At 35.8% G+C, this 25,436-nt stretch overlaps 1 protein-coding gene across 1 annotated transcript in view; it reads right to left on the reverse strand.

The window, feature by feature from the left end:
- LOC107760115 (uncharacterized) overlaps window positions 1–23,485 on the reverse strand; it is a 29,743-nt gene extending 6,258 nt beyond the window's left edge. Inside the window, exons 1-3 of the mRNA XM_016578133.2 lie at window positions 23,340–23,485; window positions 11,822–13,035; window positions 7,724–7,844 (exon numbers count right to left, since the gene is read on the reverse strand). Coding sequence (XP_016433619.1) covers window positions 7,724–7,844; window positions 11,822–12,900 — 1,200 coding nt within the window. The 5' untranslated portion in view covers window positions 12,901–13,035; window positions 23,340–23,485. The remainder of the gene's footprint in view (window positions 1–7,723; window positions 7,845–11,821; window positions 13,036–23,339) is intronic.
- Between the last annotated feature and the right edge of the window lie 1,951 nt (window positions 23,486–25,436).

Here is a 25,436-nt window from a genome sequence, read left to right on the forward strand (position 1 = left end):
ACAAGTTTTGATCCATTTAATCCACCTCTCTCCAAAATTCATCACCTTCAAAATATTGAGCAAACATTCCCAATTCACATGGTCGTATGCCTTTTCGAGATCTGATTTGCAAACAACCTCCTTTATCCCTTTTCTGTTTAAATAGTCTACACACTCATTAGCTACCAATGCGGCATCACTTATTTGTCTACTTTTAATGAAAGCATTTTGATTTCCTGCCACCAACTTGCCCATTACTCTTTTCAATCTTTCTGCCAACAATTTAGCTATGATTTTATAGACACTACCTAGCAAGCTGATAGGTCTAAAATCTTTTATCTCTTCTGCCCCTTCTTTTTAGGTATTAATGCAATGAAAGTTGCATTTAAGCTTCTTACAAAGCAACCTTCATTGTAGAAAAATTCCACTGTTCTCCATACATCTTCCTTTACTATACTCCAACATCTTTGGAAGAAATGTAAATAAAATCCGTCAGTTCCTGGAGCCTTATCACCATTGCACAGTTTAATAACATCTTCAACCTCTTCAATAGTGAAGGGCCTCTGGAGCCATTCTTTATCCTCATCAGTTAATTTAGCTATCTCTTCACCTGCCATAAAGGCCTCCAGTGCTCAGCTTCTGTGAATAACTTTTCACAAAATTCTACTAGATTTCTGATCATTTTTTCATCTTCCACCAGCTCCTCCCCAATTTTGATTTTATCAATGCAATTAAATCTCTTATGTGCATTAGCTTGCCTGTGAAAAAACTTGGTATTCTTGTCTCCTTGCTTGACCCATAACTCCCTTGATTTCGGTCTCCAAGACACCTCTTCTGCTTTTGAGATTTCTTCCAACTCACACTGAAGTAAGTCCCTTTCAGTAGCATAATATTACTTCCCTGCTCCTGAAAGCCGCCATGGTCTAATTCCTCAAGTCTACTCATAGCCTTCATTTTCCTTTCTTCCAAATTCCCAAAAACCTCTTTGTTCCACCTCTTAATATCGTTTTTCAACAAATTCAGTTTCTTTGCCAAAATATCATCAGGCCTGCCAGAAGCATGATATGTACTCCACCATTTTTCTACTGAATCTTTAAAATCTTTATGCCCAAACCACATGTTCTCAAATTTGAAGTACCCTTTTCCACTCTTCCAATCCCCACACTCTAGCACAATTGGGCAATGATCTGACACCACTCTAGGGAGAACTCTTTGCTTAATTAACTTAAATTGTTCATCCCAGCTTTCATTAATAAAAAATCTGTCAATCTTTGAAGCACTATTGCCCCTGAACCAAATTTGAAGTACCCTTTTCCACTCTTCCAATCCCCACACTCTAGCACAATTGGGCAATGATCTGGCACCACTCTAGGGAGAACTCTTTGCTTAATTAACTTATATTGTTCATCCCAGCTTTCATTAATAAAAAATCTGTCAATCTTTGAAGCACTATTGCCCCTGAACCAAGTGAATTGACCCCATGAAGGGGAAGATCAACAAGAGGTATGTCTCAAGTGATAATTTCAACAACACAGCAGCCATCCATTCGCATTTCATCCATCCTTCTGCCAACTAACACAACAGCTCTTTCGGCTGAACTATTTAGATTACCAATACAGTAATAATGCGCCATTTTTCAGTTACACATCCCAATAACGCCACCACTATTCCAGTACCACTGTATCCATACTTCTTGCAACTTTTTGGGTCATTATTCTAGCTAGTTTTTTTACTACTCCTTAAACACAAAGTCAAAGTTATGCTATCGATTTCCTGGAGATTACGTCAATATACTCTATAAGTGACAGCATAGATTTCTCCTAGTGTGTGTTGCAAGGAGTTTTTGTCACTATGCAATCAACATTAACTTTATGAGAGAAACAATTTAGTTAAAGGCTTATTTGTAGCACGCTGTATGCAATGCAAGTGGGGTCGTTTGTCTCGTTGATGCCACTTTAGTGCAGGCACCTAGGCTAAGGATGCACCTCACTGATCCTAACCAATGAATATGGTTGGACAAATGATATAATAATTGTTATGAAAACATTCTGAATATATGTTCGTGACTAGAAATAGGAAATTAGAAATTAAGTATCCTGCATCTGAATTAGAAACTTAAAAAAGCAGCAGCGAGACTTAAAATGGTTTGTCAATCACTTAATTGTAGGCCTTTTCAACTCCTTTGTCTATCTAATTGTTGTTTGTGCTTATTTATTTTTTTGCATTACATGTATAATTTTACTTCGTTTACATTATTTTTAATGAAAACTCACTCTTTACTAGAACTTCGTGGTTAGAGTCCTCTTAAATCTTAGCGTTTTATTATGCTTTGCCTTCACAAGAATGAAGAAATAAAATTCTAATAATACCTTTTTTTTCCGACGAATGCCTGTTATTTTGATGGCACTATTTTGGCTATTGTTTACAATTCTGAGGACTTTTTTTAGCATTTCTTGTTTTTCAAATGAGAAAATTCAATAACATCGTCACTTTGAGGAAACGTGTCGAAAGTCAAGAAATCATTAAAGAAGATTGCGTAACTTTTTTAATGTTAATGAATATATCTCTTTCCATTTTGCAAACTATATTAGGGACCTAAGATCATAACCAATTCATGTGAATGAAAATATTGTTTCTATGTACATCGTGTCAATCTTGGTGATAAACCACAAAGACATCAGATGCTTCAAAGCCATATAATTGCATATGTAACCATTGCACATAGCAAGATTGAGATAGTGCAGGTGTGAGGGTTAATGTTAGTAGTTCTTGCAGTTGGATTCCTAAAGTATCAACGAACGTGCCTTTTTTCACTTGACTAGCAGCAAGAGGGGTAATCTTGACGGTTGAGAATCTGAGGAAGAGAAAGGTTACTTATGTCAGCTGGAGCTTTATGTGTAGCAGCTCGAGTGAAGATGTCGACCCTATCCTCTTACATTGTCCGATAGCTTTGAGGTTATGGTGGGAAATTCTTATATGGTTTGGGATACTTTGGATGATGCCAGGTACTATAAAAAAGGCAATGTTTAGTTGGAAATATTGTAGAGAAGGGAGAAGAGACAAGACGTGGAATGCCATGCCACTAGCACTTATGTAGGTCTTTTGGAGAGAAAGAAATATGAGAGCTTTTAAAGGTGTAGAGTTGAATTTTGTACATTAGAGGAGTATCCTCTTATCCCTCATTTCTTTTTGGTGCACCCATGAACATGAAGTTCCTGTATAGAAGATTGGGTGTAGTTCGTAGAAAACCATATCGTTTTGTAGATTTTCTACTTTTTGGTATACTTTTTTTATGCAGACGCTTTTCACCCAAATATTAATAAAATTTATTACTTTATAACAAAAAAGTTTGATATCAAACCCATCAAAAAGAATCTGTACTCGTATCAACATAGGTCCTACACCTTTTTCTTCTATTGAGCATTTTCCACTTCAATGTTTGTTTTTATAAGAATGACAGGGATGATGAGTTGGGCCATAGAACATTATCTATTTTAACACATTTGCTTTGTAGAAGGGATGACCTTAGGGCCTTAAATAGGTGCCAAAGTTATGGATAATTTGCTGCTTATTTCAGGTTAACAGGTCAAGGCAGTGCTATAATAATTTGTGAGGTTTCTTGTTTCACATTAAACAGGGCAAGTACTATGAACGACAGCTACTAGTTTCTAGGCTGAATACCTAATTACCCTCCTAAACTTGACACAGTTTATTAGGTGCACACTTGAACTATTCATACTCTTTATTACCCCCTGGATTTGGATATTTGATAACCTTTAATCCACTGACGCTGACGTGGCAAAGAGTGTGGAGACACTCTCTCAGGTGCGTAGGAGTGAAGAACAATCAAAAAATCAACTTCCAGCTAAGATATTTTCCAACTATTAACTGCCACATAATCATATACAATTATTTACTTGTTCCAATTGTATTTCTTCCTGTTTCTTCTTAATATACAATGCATATTCTACCCCAGATTTGCATTTTTTTGCTTTAGATGCAATAACTATTTTCCCCAACTGTTTATTTCTCTCTTTTTCGAGCCAGATTTTTAAATATTTAGCTGGAAGTCAATCATTTTTAGCCAAATAAAAAATATTTACGCCCATATAATGGACTGTGTATTTCTTCTTTAGATGCAATGGCTATTTATTTCAACTATGTATTTTTTTTCTTTTCGAGCCAAATCAATAAAAAAGGTTGACTAGAGCTCCATTATCTTTAGCCAAATAAAATAGTTGTATTTTCTATTTATTTCTTTTTCAGATGCAATGACTATTTATTCCAATTGCGTATATTTTCTTATTCGGGCCAAATCTGTTAAAAAAATTGGCTAGAGCTCCATTTGTTTTAGCCAAATAAAAGGTTTTAGCAAGAACAATGGAGTTCCACCTGCGTATTTCTTTTTATTTCTTCTTTGAATGCAGTGACAATTTTGTTTAAACTGTGTATTTCTTTTTTTTTTAGCCAAATCTATAAAAAAAGTTTGTTGAAACTCCATTATTTTTAGCCAAATAAAAACATTTAACCTAAATAATGGAGTTCTAACCAAGTCTTTTACAAATTTGACCGGGAAATTTTTTCTAAATTGATGAATTTAAAAAGGTAAAAAAAATATTTTATTCTAAAAACACATGGAGAAACAATCCAGGTGGCAGTGCTTTTATGTCACTTCCTTAGGATGAGATCATCCGGGGAGTAAAGGCAATCAAATAGCCAAGTTCCAAGAGTAACTAGGACTACCAATAGTTTAGGTGTGTACCAAATAAAAGGTACCAAGTTTTTTTTTGCTTTTCCTCGCTTCACGCTCTTCACAACACTGATTCTGCGTAGTTTCTATGAACATACTCTTTCTCATGTTGGAGATGCAAGTAATTAGATGGTATTTGAACAGTGCTTCATAACTATTCCTCGAGATAAAAAGATGACCGTGATCATCCAGTGATTAATATCGTGAAGTTAACTTATAATATACAGCGATACATGTAGGGAAAGATGATACTCCCTCTATCTCAAAGTCATAATCCTAGTTGACTTTCATGGTCAACATTAGGCTCTATTACAATCGAACAATTTATTACTCTCTTTGGTTTTTCTTTCCTCAACTAAAGTTCATGACTCCCTGTGTCTCAAACTTCATATTAATTACTGGAACTCTTTTCTTTAACTGAGAGCATATGAAAGATTACTTCAAGTAGGACAGGTTTTAGTTTGATAGTGTGCAAGAGAAGGAGAAGTCTGAGATACAATTGCACATCACTGAAGGAACGTTGGTTGCGTCTAAACTTTGGAAGTAATGACTGGCCACTGCTGTTTATACTGTTGTTGATACCGTGGTAGTGCAAGTACTGCTGTATTTGTATTGATAAAAAATTGTACAAGAGGAACGCTTTATTTCCTGTGGAACTTCAGATAATTTTTTGTCTTGCCATTGTTCGGCCTTGTTTGGAGGAGTAAATGATCCAAACAAATTCAAGAAGCCTATCAAAGACAGCTTGTAACAGAACAGGTTCTCTGGAGTACAAAGTCAGATTAAGTTACTTATTAGTGTCAGACTGTCAGTTGAACAATCTTTGAAATTCAAAGTCTTCTGCTTTTGAATGGTTAACCGTTAACGGCCGAAAAGAAACTTGACAAGTTCAAAACACAAGTTTATTTATTTGTCACTTATCAAGCTTTACATAAGAGGTCTCTGAGAAGTCAACTTATCTTCTATTTCCACTTACTTTAACATTGTTTTGATAGTTCATAATATTTAAGACCGGGGATCTCTAGATTTATCAATGCTTTCTTTCTCAAATTATCTGTGTTTAATATTTCATAATGACTTTTTTGTAAAACTCAGCCTGAACAAAATCCCAACACAGGAAAAATTGCAAATGTCCCGTAGTTGAATTGGATATTTGGTTTACTTATTAATGCAAGCAAATTAGTAATGCATGTTTCTAGTAATTGTGAAGCAATGAGCTTTCTCCACTTAATCTACGTGTGGATAAAACCAGCTTTGTGCTCTGTTGCTCACTGATTATGACAGACTTCAAAGGATTTCTAAAATCAGCAGAATGACCAGTAAATCAATAAGCACGATTTCCAACATTAACAAACAAAGAGTAAAAGCTAAGGTATGGTTTGTTAATCAAGTCAAATAACTCCCAACAATTAACATTTTCATCCACTCAATTCTAATTCAAGAATATGCACCTAATTCTAGCAGATACTCTAAGATTTGGCAAGGAAATCCACATGGATAAATGGATCAAGGTCCTATTAGGTATGCCATAAAAGGTTTCTTTGGGAAATATTCCTCTATAAAAGTCATTTTTAATGTTGGTTAGTGTAAAGCAATTGAAAAGGTTCTTCAAAAAATATTTACATAAAATTGAAGAAAATCATTTACCTCTTTTACAACAATAACTATTTCTCAATCCCAAGTGGGGTCGATATATGAATCATCTATATATATGACTATATCCATTGTGCTCAATTTGGGCACGTTTCATTACAATACTCAAGAATTTATCTTTCAAAACAGATTAGGAGTTCTCTAAGGCTATAGCTTCTCAAACACTCACATTTATCCCTACACTGACATATAGATCTCAAAACAAACTAAAAGGACTTCTAGCAAAGATGAACCTAATGTGAGTGTGGCCCAACCTTAAGAGCTCAGACTAACTAGTTGGTTTCGCCTATATGGATCTTATGATTCTTTTGTCTTTTGTTCTTCGCAAAACACCGAGGATTCTAAAAGACAGTTAAATTATTCACACCATGATTCTCTGTAATAGTACTCTTACCAGTTGCTTGTACAAGATTTAAGGAGAGATAAAGAAAATGTTTTAAAAACATTTTCCATAAGTAATATTTTGTCATACCAAAAAAGGCCCAAATATCAAGGTTACTCATGTATGTACCCTTCTTGTGACCAAACGATAAATAACACCGAAAAGAACTGTCATCTTTCTAATGGCTATGTAATGGCGGTTGCTCTTCCAAAGGCCTCACGCATGAATTTAATGTTCCAAAGGTGGATGTATGAGATAGTTCAGCACCTCATTTGAAGTTTTCATACAGGAAACAAGATAAACCTTCCACAGTGGAGGTGTCTTTTGTCTCGAGTGGAAAGTTACCTGATCTTTTTGTAAGCCTGAGATTTTATCTCTCTGTTCAGTTCTATTGTTTTCCAGGAGTTCTTAGATGATAATTCTGTTGTATCATTCCTAAACCCGAAATTTCTACCCAAAATTCTTATCGGCTACCATGTTAAACAACTTACAAAGAGTAGCTACCATCTTTGCCAAGAACAAACAACTTCAGGAATATCTAAGAATGCCAGGTCAACGAGGACTGTTAGATTGAATGGAGGGAGTCTTTCATCAGTCTCAAAAACTTAAAGTATTTGCAGAGAAATGTGTAAGCAACAAGCTACAATATATTTTTTGATACCAAATTTAGGCATCCCAATAACAGGTGACTTATTCTTTTTAAGGAGCGAGGAGGAAGTAAGTATCAGACACTAGTTAAATGCATCCCACGTAAAAAGTAATGTTTCACGTCTTTATCTAATTTTTTGTTCACCATTTCATGTTTCTCCTTTTCAGCTGAAATTTTTAAGGAAAGCTATATGCATTTTTTTTCTTTTTTCTTTTTTGAAAAATTTACACCCATCTATCATGAATGAATCATGTTAACTGTCCATATTATAGTGCCCAAATTTAGGTAACAGAACAAAGACAAGTCTTACCATCAGTCCCCGATTGCGTGAACGAGGAAGATCTTGGATGTACTTTTCGAAAGCTTCTAACCTTACTTTCCCTTTAACTTCTACAAATTCAGACCAGCTGAGATCAAGCAACTTCTCACCGCTACATAAAATTCATCATTCATAAGGTCAACAAAATATGACTGCAGGGGCCACCAAGAAAATTATCTAAGAATAGACAGAAAGCAGCTTGCCATACACACAGGTCTATAATGCATTAAATCAAGTGAACAGCAATAGGATCCACCACCATCACGTGTGAGGAGAATCAGTGCAAGAACAGCAGCATATGAACAGCAGCATGGAAAATGGAAAGCCAGATAGATGATGCATAATAGTAGAGGCAGCAAAAACAAGGTTATTCAATAGGTAACCATGAAAGATGGTTCTCCTCACGTGTGAGGAGTATCAGTGCAAGAACAGCTGCATATGAACAGCAGCATGGAAAATGGAAAGCCAGATAGATGATGCATAATAGTAGAGGCAGCAAAAACAAGGTTATTCAATAGGTAACCATGAAAGATGGGAATCTTGCCTCAATAAAGCGAGATGCCTACCCAATTTTATATCAAAAGAGCCTATCATATTAAACAGTCAGTAAAGACTAAATATACCTAAGGAAATATGTTAGAACTAAGTTAACTACATTGAGTGCAATAGGCACAATTCAAGAATATAGCTAATTAAATCGAACACATATGAATTAAGAAGCCATGATCAACCTAAGTTGCTCCGACATGGCAGTTTAGGTGCCGTACCCGTGTCGACACGACACTAGTATGGGTGTGGGTATGGGATCCGTACCGTATCTGGTCAAAAAATTTTGGATACTTTGACCACATCAGACAAAAAAATTTGAGGCGAGATACAATTTGATTCCCGAAATCAGAACTAAAACTAGGGTAAATCTAAAGAAAATAGCATACATTATCTAGGAAATCAATACTTTACTTATCTACAACTTGAGAATAAAGAAATTCACACTTTACAAGCTAAGTATTCTACAAATTTTCTCATAATTTAGAGATATTTTTATATTTTTATTTTTTTGAATTATTTTTAGCCGGATCCCCCATCCGTATCCGTACTAGGATCCATATCCCCGAATCTTAGAATTTACATCTCGAAGGATCCGACCTCTAGATCCGCACCCGTGTCCGAGCAACTTAGTGATCAACTACCTACAGCGGAAGAGAAGTGAAAATTTCCAACTCTTTTGTGGTGGACAATTTTAGAAGTGTGCACAGTATGTTTGTCATATCAACACTGTGTGAATGAAAGCCATCATGCAGATTCTGTGCGTCTCTCCAATGTAAAGACATGATATCCTAAGATCTTATACTACACATCCCACTGACACGATTTCTTTTTTCACCTTTTCTCTAAACTGCACTCGAGATGAACTGGAATCTGTGATGTAACTTAAAATAGTTCCACCTTTAAGCACTGAGATAAATATGACCGACTGGCAAACTCTAAAACACCAAAATGGCCAGATAACTTTCAATTGTAAGGGGCACAAGAAAAAAAAATTCCCATGAAAACTAACAAAAAAATTACAGCAGCAGTGTTTTGAATGTATAATAATGAAATATGGATTCTTTTAATTCGTACACTTAATATCAAAATAAGTTGCAAATAGGGATATAATGAAGCTATTCTCGGAAAATTGACACTAGATGGATACTGTGTGGTTATAACTTATAAATTGATTGAAGGAACATTTCGACTGCTCATGGACAATAATCACTTTACTGTTCTATCAAGCGGGCGCTATTGCTCCTTTCTTTTAATCCTTCTATTTACTAGTGTCTCGTCACAAGTACTGTACTGAATCAACCACTGAATATACCACTTCATTTGTACATATAACAAGGCAAGATTATTAAAGATAAAAACTTCGTGAGCTTAGGCCCCAACCAAAGCTGCTCATTCTGAATGAGCTGAGTGGAGTAAGATTAGCATTGGCCAATACTCTTTGTTGACAACAATCTGGATCATGAAGGGACGGTTTAAAGAACATGGGAAATGAAGTGGCTGATTTTATTTGGTTCGATCGACTTTTACACTTGGTGTTTTTGAGGACTGATCTCAAGCAAATCAGCTAAAATTTAAAATGGTGCTGTAAGGAGGCCTGGAATAACTAATTACAATATTTTTTAAGCTTTTCAATTATCAAGACCAAAGTAGTCATTTCTTTTTTTTTTAAATAAAATCAAGACCAAAGCAGTCTCCGTGTTTTGAAAAATTGCACACAATTAGCTTAATTTTCACATGCAATTGACTTGGTTCTTTTTTCATTTTTTTCTATTTTGTGGTGTAAATCCTTTTTTTATTATTAAGTAGTCTTATCATGTACATAAACCTTTAGTGGCGTTCACTGTACCCAACTTAATTGCCAAACTAGATAACACCAAGTCTGAGGAAGTGGCAGAAGGTGTTGAAGCATGAACCTCAAATTTTAGTATTTACAACCTAGAGATTAACTACTGTGGAACAGGGGATGGTATAGATCATTCACTGCATGGAGAATTGCAGAGCTTTATTCTAATCTCTCTCTTTCTCTCTCTCTATCTATCTATCTCCACTCCAAGTTCCCTCTCTTCTTTCTTTTTTTTGTCACAATCAAAATGAAAGGTTGTTCTCCCCCCCCCCTTCTATACCCACTTATTCTTCTCTTCTTACACTCCTTGTTAATTCTTTTCTCAAATCTGATTCTTCTTCAACTCCAGAAATTCTTCTGCTGCTATTTGAATAATTGGATTTTCTTCAACTTTCTCGTTCTCTTTACCTATTCCAATTGCTGTCTTTCTTTATCTGTTTCCCCCATTCTATATCGTTCTCTTCAATCTCCCCCTGTAATTACAGCTTCCTTCCTCATCTCAGCACATATTCAACCTCCTCGAAAATCCATTTCTTCCCTCAGTTCTCATATTTATCGTTACCTTCCAAAATCTGTCCAAATTTCCAGCTTCTTTTTTGCTATGTTGCTCAGACTCTGCAAAAATGTCGCCGGGAACGTGTTGGATCCTCCAAAAGTAGTGTATTTTTGGAGGATCCGACACAGGGTACGGCAACATTTTTGGAGAGACAGCACAACATAGCTTTTTTGCTTATACACCAATAATTAATTGCAGCAAGTTCACAGCTCTAGCTTCTATCTAAACACTCCAGCAGCTGCCACTCCATGTTAAGTCATTTCGGGATCAGCTGGCTAAATTATGCTTGGGTAGGTCCAGCATAAAGCAGCAAAAGTTAAGTAGTTGATTAGGATCCACTTGGGCATAGGAAGAGCAAGGTTAAACCCCAATACCCTATCATAACTTCTCAGGTCTCTCCTAAAACTCTATACTTCACAAAAATCCCAATCTCCATCATCAACTTGAAAAATCTTAAGACTAAAATTTTTGGACTGAGACTAAAATTTTTGGACTGTCCTATCTCCAATCCACTTCTTAACCAATTATTCCTTCTTTTTTTTGGCTTATTTTTCTTGAAAATTTTTCTCTAAAATATCATTCAACTTTGAGTTTTTAGCTATCTATGCTGAAGCGAATAACATTAGAAAATTATTATAAATATATGTAACATGCATCAACTGTGCCATCATTTTTAATTAAATCAAATTCTAAGAGGGGTACACCTAATGAAAGTCATGTTACATTAAAGTAGTTAAGTATCTGGCTGCTGGGTTGGAAGTTCATCAAAACAAGACAATGCAGTCAGGAAATAATGTAGTAATGCAAGTATTTTCTTCTTATACTTGATCAAAAAAAGAATGTAGTAATGCAACTGCAGAAAATTGAAAGCAATAAGTTCCATCTAGCATTTTAGACAAGATGAACATGCATAGGAGCAGCATTTCAAACATTATTTTAACTGAGACAGGGGAGACCAGATAATCTAGGGAGGTTGACTCTTTAATATTTAATTAGGCAACATTAGTGCCGATATAAATCTACAACAGACAACAACTCAATAATATATTTTTAAAAAAAATTTTGTATTACTTCTAAGGTAGCTTGCAGTTATTTACAAGTTGTAAGCAAATGCCAATAACCAAAAAGTAAATGGAAAGACCTTTTGAAGAAAGCCACCACAGACACAGTAACAGATGCGTTTAGCTGAAGAGATCCATCCCATAGCTTTTCAGCCGCAAGAGGCACTTTATTAGACGATAACCTACTCTTCTCATCTAATCTTTGAGAGCTATGATTTGACTTCTTTGATTCAACATGTTGAACACCATTTGATGGACGATGGCCATCTTTAGAGGAAAGGTCATCTGTCAAAGAACCCTTGATGTCCTCCTTATCTATTACTTCCAGGTCCTTCATTTTCATATCACCTTCCATATGACTTCTTCCTCTACTTTCAAGTAAGTTGTCTACACGATTATCGAAAGAACCAATGAAACTCTGAACCTCATTATGCAATGACCTTCCACCAATATTTTGTTCAGTAGAAGCTGAGACTCCTGAGGAGAGAATATCTCTAGATGAGGGATTATTACATCCAGTGCTGTTTGAACACTGACGACTTTGTTCCAAAACACAAGAATTCCCAAATCTATTAGCTTCCTCAGGACCTCTTCCATGAAAAGCATATGAGGTATGGTGCTGAGAAAAATTCTGCTCAACTGCTCCAACCTCTCTCACAAATCCAGAGGAAACATTATGCATTTCCAATGGCATCCTAGAGGTGACAACAGGGTTCCCAGTGTCAGCTCGTGCAAGCATGTTACTTTTCTTTAGCGATTCAGGCATCTCCCCAGTTGGGACATCAGATTTCCAATGTGGATGCTGGTGCTGTGTAGATTGCAACTGCATGCATAAAGGGTACTGGTGTATTTTTTCAGCTTCATTTTCTTGGGACTTCCTATTACATGTTAATTTAGAACCTTCGACACAGTTCTGATAATTAAATTGATCACCCTGAAGAGCAACCATTTTGGCACACTTCAATTGGTTTACAGTTGATTCACAAATGTTTTCTTCTGTGGCGGTTCCTAAGAGTAGACCACCTTCTGTTAATCTTGATTCTGGAGGCCAGGAAAATTCAGGCAAATCAACTGGCCTTGATATCCTTTTGCCTAAACGCGGTCCACAGGAATCAATGTCGTACCCTCCAGAAGAAGATGGAAGTATTTTGTTTTCCATCCAAGCGTCCTTACGTAGTAATAAAGCAGAAGTTTTCAGACTTGATGAACTTAATATTTCTTATGGTCATGCCTTGCACATCAGCGCCCTCCCGAGTCCCAACAATATCCGATGGCGAAATGTAGCAACTCAATCCTGATCACCGGCAAAATAAGATAATTGACATGAGGAAGTGATCAGAAGAAAACAAACAAAAGTCATCTACCGAGCGCTTCAAAAAGCTAGAAATAGCATAGAGGAATAACTGGAAAAACTTAAACTACGAGTGATAACAGAAATTAATGGTACTGTTAGAAGCTTTATCTGATGATTATTCACAAAATTCCCCTTTGTTCCTCACGATCAGTAATTCTTTTTTTTCTTTCTAATAACCAAGAAATCCCCGAGGGCCAGTGGCACACAGCTCTAAACTCTGGATAACTGATCTGCCCCTATACCCTTTCCCACTTAAATACCAGGAATTTGTTTGTGATAGTGTTTGAACTCGTGACGTGTGCCTAATCCTAACATCATGACACTCAATAATTCTTTCTAGACCATTTATCTCTAATCTGACAAAATAGCCTTCTGAAATAACTTGCCGGATAATGGTGATATTTCCTCATTTAGAATAACTTCATTGACAAGAAAAATGAGGAAAACCAAATAAAAGTTAGACACTTTGAGCGGAAAAAAGAAGAAGTCAAAGTCAATTTCTTCTTTTTTTATAACTGGGGTGTTTAGGCTAGCTTGTGCGCACCTCGACCAGATACTTGCTGCCTCCCACCAGCAACAGGTACCAGGTAACTTTATCCAACAAGGCTTGGACAGATGGGAAGGAACACCTCGTGTTTTTGTCTCAGCTGGGATTTAAACCTGAGATCTCATGGTTCTCAACCCACTTCATTGACCCCTAGGCCACATCCTTGGCTGCAAAATCAGAGCCAACTTCTAGGCAATGAATTGAATCTCTTTGTAGCATTATTCTAAATATTGTCTCTGGCATACCTCAACTTAAAAGTACAAGATTTTCAAGAACCTTTTGAACCTCTTCCCTTCTTTTTTTTCCAAAAAAGTCATAGGGATTTGAGTGACAGAAAGTAAGGCCCGTAACGCAAGGAGATAAAGCAAAGCAAAGTCTATTTATGACGAGTTCCTATGTAAAACTTATACGTTGAAATATCACGTCTGCTCCAAAATTGGAATAAAATACAACGATAACACCAATAAGGCTCAAACCCAAACTAGTTGTAGCCAACTATATGAGTTTTCAATATCTTTTCTGTTTTATTCGGATTTCATTCCAATACTTTTGTCAAAAATAATTTATTTCATTCCAATATTAGTTACGCTCTCATTGTGTTTAAGACTAGGGATAACTAGTTGAATACTCGAGTTCTTAAACTTTAATTGTTACTGACATTTTCATCACTCTGAAAATATACTTTCATCTTTCTTTCTAATTCTCAACTCTTACCTAATATTTAGTCATTTTGATTTATGGAATGGATCAATGTCATTTTCTTTTTCAAAAAATTAATGGAATGGATCAAAATGCATTCACTAGGTAAAGTTTCTTTAGATAATACCACTTACACTTTGAGGAATCTTTACCATGAAATAGCGGATTTCCTACATGACGAGCAACTTTCCCAGGAAAATACTACATACAACAACAAACCCAGTAGTTTCCCAAGGAAAATACTACATAAACCCATCATTTTCACTGTTTGAAATGATTGAGTTGAACTCTATAAAAAGAATATTGTCTATAAGATCATTAAGAAAGGTACACAACTGTTCCAGGGGATGGCCTAGTGCTTGACGCATGCTAGTACAACCTGGAGATCTCATATTTGTAGTTCCAACTACAACACTTGGTGTGACACCAGGATACCTAGTGGATTAGTTGAAGTGCGCGCAAGTTGGGCCAAACACCATGATATACAAAATAAAAAAATAAAAAAAAAGTATGGGTCTTGGCTTGCAAAGATATATAAATCGTAGCAATGCAATTTAGTCCATCTTTAACAAACCTCAACCTCGTCCTTTCTGGTAACTATTGGATGCAGAGCAGATAGAAGAATGCTAATTATGGTTCTTTTCATCACAAAAATAGGTATTAACAGTTCTGAGATTTTTACTTCGAGCAGTAACAATCTTGCTGTTAAAAGCAGTACCGTTGCGTTCATCTGAAGGTTTTGCTTTCAATCGAAAAGACATTCCAATTTTCACAAAATAGTTATAGAATTTAACATAATAAAAGGCTTAATACATACTTTACCCCTCGGACTTGCAAAGAAATTCCCTTAACACACTTTTTCTTTATCGACATCCTTTTACATACCTCAATTTGTAAAAAGGGAAACTATTACCCCCGCTAAAATGACATGTGGCATGCGCACCACAAACAAAAAAGCCAAGCGTGTGATTAGTAAAATTGTGTTTGAGACATTATTTGAATGCCACGTGTCCAACATATATATAGATTTCTTCCCTTTTTTTCGGCAGCTTTAATCCTTATATGAATGAATCTAGGCATTCAACCCAACATACTAAGCAATGCATAGAGTAGCCTAGGACATTATAAATCCTTTTGGTAACCTGTGCATAATCAATGAGAGATAAGTGTATTCTCTAATAGCCTCCAGATTCTTGGGTTTACATGTAAACTGAATATTATCCTTTTCCAGAAGATTGAGGAGTTTATCTGATGTAGAGAGATCAGGCTCAACAGACCGAACAGTGAGCCTAGAGCTGAGAGGGGAGTACTAGGGAAAGTTTGTGACTCGATTGAATTAAGAGAGAGAATCTTTGAGCAGCTCCATAGGCTAAGTTGAGGGAGCAAATCCTAGAGTAAGAACATGAAGAAAGAATGTGGTTGTACAAACAGGCTCACTAAAGTTTGGCTCTGATACCATAAGAAAGAAACTAACCATCCAACCCAAAACCTTTAGGCAATGGGTGGAGTGGCCCAATACATTATAAACCCCTTTGGCAACCCTTATACAATCAATGAAAGACTAGTGTATGCTCTAACACATTGCATATTCATCTTCACTATTTGGTTAACAGAGGGAACACAAAAGGAAATCAGCAAATGGGATCCATTGACAATACCATGAGTGCCTTCCCTCAGCATAAACAAACCTTAAATTACCACAAGTTGGACCAACTAATTGATGATTGAACATTGAAAGGTTTTTATTGGTAAAGTTCATGGAAGACTTAAAGGGAAAGCGCAGACATAGATGAGGGGAAGCGCGCAGAGAATGTCTTGAAAGGACCGGCAATTCTCCCCATTTTTGCATATAGAAGGGCAGCTTACGATTTCACCAAACTCTAGCAATCAAGGAAATAATACTTTTTCCAAAGCAAATAGATGAAAGTACATCAATCAACGAGATGCAACGTGACTGGTAGTGCTGGTGAGTTCTGTGTAGTGAAATAGTGAGGAGCGTTTGTCAGAAATGGCTTTCCGACCAAGTAGAAAAGCTCTATGCGGTCTAAGTAGTCTGACCTATTGACTATATCCAACTAAGTCTTGATCGAGCCATATTTAAGTACATTTTTAGACCACCATTAGGCAGCAAAAAAGGATTAGACTTGCTTTTGGAACATTTGTCAGCATTATTACAAAAAGAGTAAACATATTGCGCTAAAAAGCATCCTTTTTTTCTTTCGTTGATTTCTTGTTGTTTGTTTTCCAGAATTTCATAAGGGGGATTACAATAACAATAGTGCAGTAGTATTCCAAATAATCACATAGAAAGAAGTGGGCTTGAACAGAGAAAGAAAAGGGTAAATTAGCAAGATGAAAACTATTGTGGGGTTAAAACTATAAATAATGAAACTCAAGAGAAGGAGTGAGGGAGTATTTTTCAGTTTTTCCCTTTTATTTTACGTTAAGACACGAGTTGCACTCTCATTGGCGCGTGTCATGCACTTCCCAGAAGACGTGGGAATCTTAGCTACCAAATTGACAAATTAAGGTGTGTTAAAGGACTCGCGCAAAGAAAGGGTATGTAAAGAAAATATCCTGCAGGTTGGAAGGGTAAAGTGTATAATGTTGAGTCTCAACAGAAGAGCATACAGACTGTCAACAGATGCTTCATGTGCCTACAACGATCACAAACTAATAGGCATCTCCAACTACATTGCCCCGTTGTCACAGATATTTGGTGCATGTTCCTTGCTATTTTTGGTCTCAGCTGGGTTATACCACAGAGCATCAAAGAGGCCTATGGATGTTGGTCTCCAGAAAAGTTGATAAGTCTATCAAAAAAGTTTATGATCCCTGCTTGCATTTTTTTGTTGATGTGTTTGGACAGAAAGGAATTGCAGATGCTTTGATGGGATATCAACTCTCCCTCGCACACTTAAGGCTAGATGTCTCTTATGGTTGTGTAGTTGGCATAATTTAGCCCCTGCAAATTGACCTATTAAGTTTTTGGGTTTTTTCAGCTCCCTAGCTTTAGCTTAGCTCTGTTTTGTATCAAAGCTGACCCCTCTATTATGTACCTCTCTCTCTTCTGTACTTCTTGTATCTTCTTGATGCCAGCTATAAAATTCTCTTACTTCATAAAAAAAAGGTATATAATGTTGAAACCAGGACATCCTACATCTTTCTACTTTGGTTCCAAATGAACAAGAGATGTCCATTGACATACCAACATTATCAGCAATAGAAGTAAACGTCATTTTAAGCTTATAGTCCAAGAATAACAAGAAAACTTATATCATCTCCCAAATAATATCAATGTCAATCAATTATACCTCAAAACTAACCCAAACTACTTGCAATTGTTGTATCTGTGTCCTAAGTAACCATTCTACTCCATTCAGGAAAGACAAATAGGGGTCCTCTAAAAACTAGATGTTCTTCAAATCTTACAAGTATCTTTTCACAGACATACAAATCTCTAACCGGAGTAAAATTACTCCACGCAAGAATATGTGTAAGCAACTACGCTATAATCCTAATTAGTTGGTATCGCAAATCATTTGCTTCCGTGATGTTCTGTTCTTAGCTAAATTTGCTTTGAACTTTGATTTTGAGGGATTATAGGTTATTTGAAACAACTTCCCATCCTCTTCTAACACCTTCAATCATCATATTGTTATACCTACTGACAAGTGCATATTAACGTTTAAGTAATGCAAGATCAAGAAGGCCAAGAATCCAAGAAACTCAAGAAGTTCAAAAATCTATTCAAGATTAGGATTTCTTTTTCATAAGGATTAGGATTTCTTATTTCCTGTTTCCTAGTAATTTGATTCTTGATTTAGTAAGATTATATTTGTAGTTCTACTCAAACTAGAATGTTAGTTGGTATTCCACTCCTAGTAGAATTCTTTTTCCTATTTTAGTTAGACTAGGTTTTTTTAACCTTATTCTTATTCTCGTTTAATTAGGAGTAGTTTTCCTTAACCTCATCAATTTTTAAAGGGCTCAATATGTTGAAAATAAAGGTTGATGATTAGTTTCTTTGAGCATAAGCTTCCAAAGCGTGATTAACTTTTTTGTTTTCTTTTTTTCGCCTTTTCAACGATTCTTGAAATCTTGTGGGATTGAAGAACGTGTGAGTAAGGTTTTCTCTCTTCTATGTGCTTGAGAGGTGCAAAACCTTGAAAGTACAGCAATTTGATATCAGAGCATAGGTTCCAGGTCCGAATTCTTAGTTTGCTATCTTGTTCATCGTGTCACCGGACAAGAAAATAGAAAGTTCGGGATCCTCTTCAATGGATCTTAAATTAAAACTTTCAGAAATTAAGAACTATAGTCCTCGAACGAGACAATGAAAAAATTAAAGTGCATCTAGATGGCTTTAAAGTGCAGCTAAATAGCTTGACTGGATCAATGGGCAGCTGACTGAATTGGTTGAAGGTTTGGTGCTTCAAAATCAGCTACCAAATCTGCCACAATGCCTACAACCTCCACCACCACATAACATATTAGTGTTACCGCCACGTCTACCACTTCGATATCCATCAATTCAACCGTGTAGAGTAAGATATAGGGAGTAGGTTGAAGAGGTTGAATCTTACCAAGGCATAAGAGTACCAAGTCAGTGTTACCGCCACGTCTACCACTTCGATATCCATCAATTCAACCGTGTAGAGTAACATATAGGGAGTAGGTTGAAGAGGTTGAATCTGACCAAGGCATAAGAGTACCAAGGCACCATGCCCAATATGATAAATATTCAGATAATCAAGGGAATGAAGATAATGGAACTGATGAAGACCATTATCAAAGAGACGAGGAATATGCATAGGATCCACAAGTTGAGAATTTACCACCAAAGGTTTTATGACGATCCAGTGGAGTATCCAACCATGTGTGTCGTTGACTTTCCACCTTTCAGAGATGCTCAACACAATATTGACTTGATTGTTACTCTATCATTCCAAACAAGTCAGCATATTGCGTTAATCCTATAGTCCATAAAAATATGCATGAACAAGAGGAAGGATTACCTAAACAGGAGTGGATAATAGAGAGTTTGTATGTTGGAGAAATAAGATGCCTTCACGTCATAAACATATGTGGTTATCATCAAAGTGATTATTAGTGTACAAGCGTTGCAATTGATGCATTCCCGAGAAGAGCGTCGATGTCTATGCTTAATTCAAAGCTAGACATGGAGTTGGTTAAGTTTCATGAAGTTCTAACACCAATAACTTCATATCGTAAGTTGAAGTTTGATAGTCAACATAGAAAGATTACATGGAGAAGGCTTGGTAGAAAGTTAAAACTTAGAAAGTGGGATTTAGTTCGACCAAATGCTAAGTTTGCTTACAGCAGGAAGAAGCTCTGTGATAAGCTAGCAAAATGTAACTTGAAACCTGGTGAGCATTGGGTCCCCATTCTTTAGTATAGCAAATCTTGTACCATCTATGGAAGTTGTTAGACTCGCGACGAGTCTTTTTCAACCAGGGGAGAATGACGCAAGATCAAGAAGGCCAAGAAATTCAAGAAGTTCTAGAATCCATTCAAGATTAGGATTTCTTTTTCATAAAGATTAGGATTTCTTATTTCCTGTTTCCTAGTAATTTGATTCTTGATTTAGTAAGATTAGAATTGTTAGTTGGTATTCCATTCTTATAGAATTCTTTTCCTATTTTAGTTAGGATAGGTTTTTCTTAACCTTATTTTTATTATAGTTTAATTAGGATTAGTTTTCCTTAACATCATCAATTTACTCATTGTATGGCCTATTTAAAGGGCTCAATATGTTGAACATAAATGTTGGTGATTAGTTTCTCTGAGCAAAGCTTCAAAATCGTGATTGACATTTTTGTTTCCTTTTTTTCGCTTTTCAATGCTTCTTGCAATCTTGTGGGATTAAGGACGTGTGAGTAAGGATTTTCCAACTTACATTCTTCTAACGTGAGGTTAAAGAACTCTTTCGCTAGATTTTATGAACAACTTTAGCGAAGTGCTTTTGTTTTTCTCTCTTCTTTGTGCTAGAGAGGTGCAAAACCTTAAAAGTACATCAGTAAAACATGGCCAAACCATCTTAGGCAATCTTCTCTCAATTTATCCTCCATGTGTTTACTTGCACCTTCTATTGGGTTTTGTTTATGACCGAGAAATCCACCTAGACCAGCCACATCCTTCGAAAGTCGAGAATAAAGGGATGCCCCTCTTTCCCCACTTAGATAACAGATTTAGTTTGCATGGCAAAGCATGAACCTGTGACCTAAATCACAAGTCCCTTAACCTTTGCCACTTGAACTAAGCCCCGGAAACCCCTCTATTGGATGTTATTATTCTAACGTTGTATAATCTTGTCAGAGACACATTCATCTTCTTCCTTTTATTTATTCAAGTAATAATTTTATTTAAAATAAGGCTCAAAAACCACCCATACACAAGAAGTATACCGAAAGGCAGAAAACCTACAAAAAGATATATTTTCTACGAACGATACTGAATCTTATACATAAAGGGAGCTCATGGTGACACCAAAACGAAATAAGGGATAAGAGGCTATTCCGCAGGGTAAAAAATGCATCTCAACACTTTAAAAAGTTCTCCTATTTTTTTCTCCAAACGACCAACATAAGCTCTTTCATTGTGCCTGGCATCACCCAAGTCATTTCGAACTCGCATATAATTTCCCACCATAACCTTGTGGCTACCGGATAATGGAGGAGGAGATGGTACACGTCTTTTCTGGAACCCTTACACATAAAGCACCAACTAATATACATCATCTTCCTCGTCCAACAATTCTCAATCGTCAATCCTGAGATACATTCATCTGAGCATTTGCATTTTTGTAACATTCATCTTGCAAATATTTTAAGACCCAACATTCACTCTCACAATATATTGCTAGTCTCACAACGTTATATAGAATTTGTCTTGCACTTTGTTTGGTATAATCCCATGGTATTATATGTTTTTGATAATGTAAAGTAAATTTCATTAATATGTACCAAGGAGGTATCACAAAAGTACAATAAAGAACTATCGTATAATTATATGTGTAACATCTTCATCAATCATGTCATTTTTCCTGAAAGAATGGATCTAAGTATTTAAATTATTTGTAGTTAGGCCATCTCCAACCCTTGCCTCCATTTTCTCCTCCAAAATGGAGTAAAGTTACTCCAACCATTACTCCATTTTTTACTCCAAAAAAGAATATTCCATTTTATATTCTTCTCTCTCTTCAATATTATATTATTATTTTTTATTCAAATTTTATTTTCTTATTTCTATTAAAGAAATTCTATCTTTTTTTCTTTTTTACATATTCATCACATATAATTTAATATAAAATTATTTTATACCATAAATTTTTAATTAATATAATTTGTAAGCAAATATTATAGATTATATATATTAACGGATAATTCAAATAAAAGTGAAATCATTGAGATACAAAATAATTAAATACATATTACATTATGGTAAAATTCGGATTAAATATTACATAAATATTCAACTTCCACCTCTAGTATGCTCCCATAAGTGATCTATTAATGCATTACGAAGTGCAAAATGAGCATCTTTATCCTTAATTTTTTTGTGTCGAGCCAAAAATTGCTCAAATCGGTGATTTTCATCTACTACCATTTCTACCGTTGGAGGTGGACATTCTCCCAATCATCTTGAATTGGTGCATTAAGATCACGCTCATCCTCGATTATCATGTTGTGCTTTATAATACATGTTGTGCTTTATAATACATGCAGTTATTTTATATTCGCACCTTTCAATTTTAGCAACATCTAATATTTTATATTTGCACCATTCATTTTTTGAGATGATTATATATTTTTTGTACAATTATAACTTATAATAAAATTAACTTACAATTTTACATAAAAATAATAAATGCACGAAAATTAATTTATCAAAATTATACGCCAAAGTTAAGTTGTAAAATTAATATTATAAAGATATTACATAAACATAATTAGTATATATAAAGAGATAAATTAAAAGAGTTAAATAATAAAAATAATAATAAAATAAGGATGAATAGTAATGGAGGGGATGAATAGTGTCACTCCAAATTTGGAGTAACACTATTCATCCCCATTTTGGGGGCAAAAATGGGGGAGCATTAGAGCCACATTTTGGCAAAAAAAATGGCTCCATTATGGAGAAATGGGGGAGGGTTGGAGATGCCTTAGGCATCATAATCTCAAATGACGTATCTAAAATAATACTCCATCAACAAAGAGATTGCATTAGAGGAAGCCACACAATTCTCAAACAAAAATGACAAAACTATAGAAAAACAACTAGCAACTCAAAATCAATAGGACTAAACGCAAGATACGTTATTTTTACCAAACATACTCTTAGCTACAAAGGAAAGCACGTTTCAGGCCTTTTAAGACTTTATAGAAGCAACATAATTGCTACAACCGAGCTTTACTTGTTAAAACTAGTATTTATGCCATATATATCGAAGTATTAAACTTATCCTCCTCTAAATTATAAGAAATAAACAATTATTATTATTATTATTACTTATTAAAGAAATTTTTATCTTTTGCGTGCTCTACTTCAACGACATGTATTGTTTTTCGAATTCGGTATAAAAAAAATACATCAATTGCAACATAACTAATACAGGGATTTTATCAATACAATGATTTAAAAAGCAACCAAACATAGTTAAATTGGAATTTCAGTAATATTTCAACTAATACATCCAACCAAACAACCCCTAAATGTTATTTGAAAAACAACAGCAACATGAAGGTGATTTTTTTTTTTTTTTTGGGGGGGGGGGGGGGGTCAAATAGTTGACAACAAACAAGCAAAGCAGAAAATTCAAACCCAATTAATCAATGCCCAAAAAGAACAATCTAGGGCTAAACGAATGACCCAGAATATCAAATCAGAGCAGTATTGAGGAACAACAAACAAAATAGCACTGAACAGAATGCAGAAAATACACGGAGAATTTTAGGGGGGCTAATCGGTATACCTGGGTTTCTAGGGTTTGAAACCCGTTATTGCCAAGTGAAGTTTTTTGGGTGAATTTGAGTGAGAGTGTGTTTCTGGTGTCATAGTCTTTGCAATAATAATAAAGAACAGAAGAGGGGTTTAGTAGATTTTGAGAATCCAATCAGTAGGGAAAACAGGGAGTTACTTCTAATTCTATCCACTTGGACCCTTTGAAGGGTCCCACCTCAATTGCCACCTAGGTTTGGTACCATTTTGTTCTTTTTCTTTTTCTTTTTTGAGAGAAAGTAGACCGTTACAATTCACAAAGAGAGTAGTGGATTGTACAATTTGAAAAGATTTTTATTTTTGGGTAATATGAATTAAATGCATTTTGCATTTTGCATTTTTAAAGGTCTTGGTCAATCCAATTAATTGAGGTGGATCCAATATTATTATATAAACCTTTTATGTGTAATGCATTTTGAAGGAATAATACACGAGAGTTACGAATTGTGTCTTACTCTTTTATATGTTGTCGTCAGTTAATCGTAAGATCTTCGACAAGCAGGTACCAGTTAAAGCGAAAGATTTAATTTCAAGCTATTTGACCTATGGTCTCTTCATCGAACATTTTTCTAGCAAACAGTCCCTATCGTGACCAAAAGCTCACAATTTTTCACCTAATGTAATTGTAACTACTAGTTTTAGTCCTAGCAATAAGCATCATCACTAACTTGTGTATTGCTAGCTACTAATTTGCAGTCTTCTACTAATAGGCATCACCATGAACTACATTATTACTACAAACTTGTAATTTATCAACATGTATGATGGAGCTAAAACTCGGGTTAGGACAGTGGGGGACGACTCGGAGCATTTTTCGGTTATTATGGGGTTACACCAAGGATCTGCGCTCAACCCGTTCTTATTTGCATTGGTGATGGATGCACTGACACGCCATATTCAAGGGGAGGTACCTTGGTGTATGTTATTTATTGATAACATAGTGCTGATAGATGAGACGCGGGGCGACGTCAATGAGAGGCTGGAGGTTTAGAGACAGGCCCTTGAGTCTAAAGGTTTCGAGTTGAGCATGACTAAGACAGAATACTTGGAGTAGAAACAGGCATGGAAGTGAGGCTTGAATCACAGGTCATCTCCAAGAGAGACAGTTTCAAGTACCTTGGGTCGGTTATCCAGGGGGATGGGGAGATCGACGAGGATGTCACACACTGTATAGGGGTGGGGTGGATGAAATGAAGATTAGCATCTAGAGTTCTGTTTGACAGGAAAGTGCCACCGATACTCAAAGATAAGTTTTATAGAGTGGTGGTTAGACCGACCATATTGTATGGGGCTGAGTGTTAGCGAGTTAAGAAATCACATACCCAGAAGATAAAAGTAGCATAAATGAGGATGTTGAGGTGGATGTGCGTGCATACTAAGATGAATAATATTCGAAATGAAGATATTCAGGAGAAGGTGGGTGTGGTTCCTATGGATGCCAAGATGCAGGAAGCGAGGCTTAGATGGTTCGGGCACGTACAGAGGAGAAGCCCGGATACCCCGGTCAGAAGGTGTGAGCGGCCTAGGAAGTAGTGGGGAGAGGTGATCAGACAGGACATGGCGTGGCTTCTGATTTCCGAGAACATAGCCCTTATAGGAAGGTGTGGAGGTCGCATATTAGGGTTGTAGGTTAGGAGGTGGTTGAGGCTAGTCTGATAAAGTTGTATCTCTTACTGCTAGTGGTTAAATTTATGTTCACACTATTCTCCGTTTTCATTGTGCCAAGCTTTATTTACTGGTTATTGTTATTGCTTTATATTTATTTTCTGTTTCTTATGTTGATGTCATTATCTCTTGATTTTTTTAGTTGATGGTACTGATATAGTGTTTCTTTTCATCGTTTTGAGTCGAGGGTATTTCGAAAATAGCCTCTCTACCCCCTCGGATAGTGGTAAGGTCTGCGTACACACTATCCTCCCCATACCCTACTTATGAGATTTTACTGGGTTGTTGTTGTTGTTGATTTATATTGTAAGAGTAAACATTTTTGCTCCACTCTCATCATTAGGCACTATTATTACATTTTTATTTTAAGTTTATAATAATTGTCGTTAAAAATTAAATGATCCAA

This window comes from Nicotiana tabacum, chromosome 9 (assembly GCF_000715075.1).
Source record: "Nicotiana tabacum cultivar K326 chromosome 9, ASM71507v2, whole genome shotgun sequence".
Lineage (NCBI taxonomy): Eukaryota > Viridiplantae > Streptophyta > Magnoliopsida > Solanales > Solanaceae > Nicotiana > Nicotiana tabacum.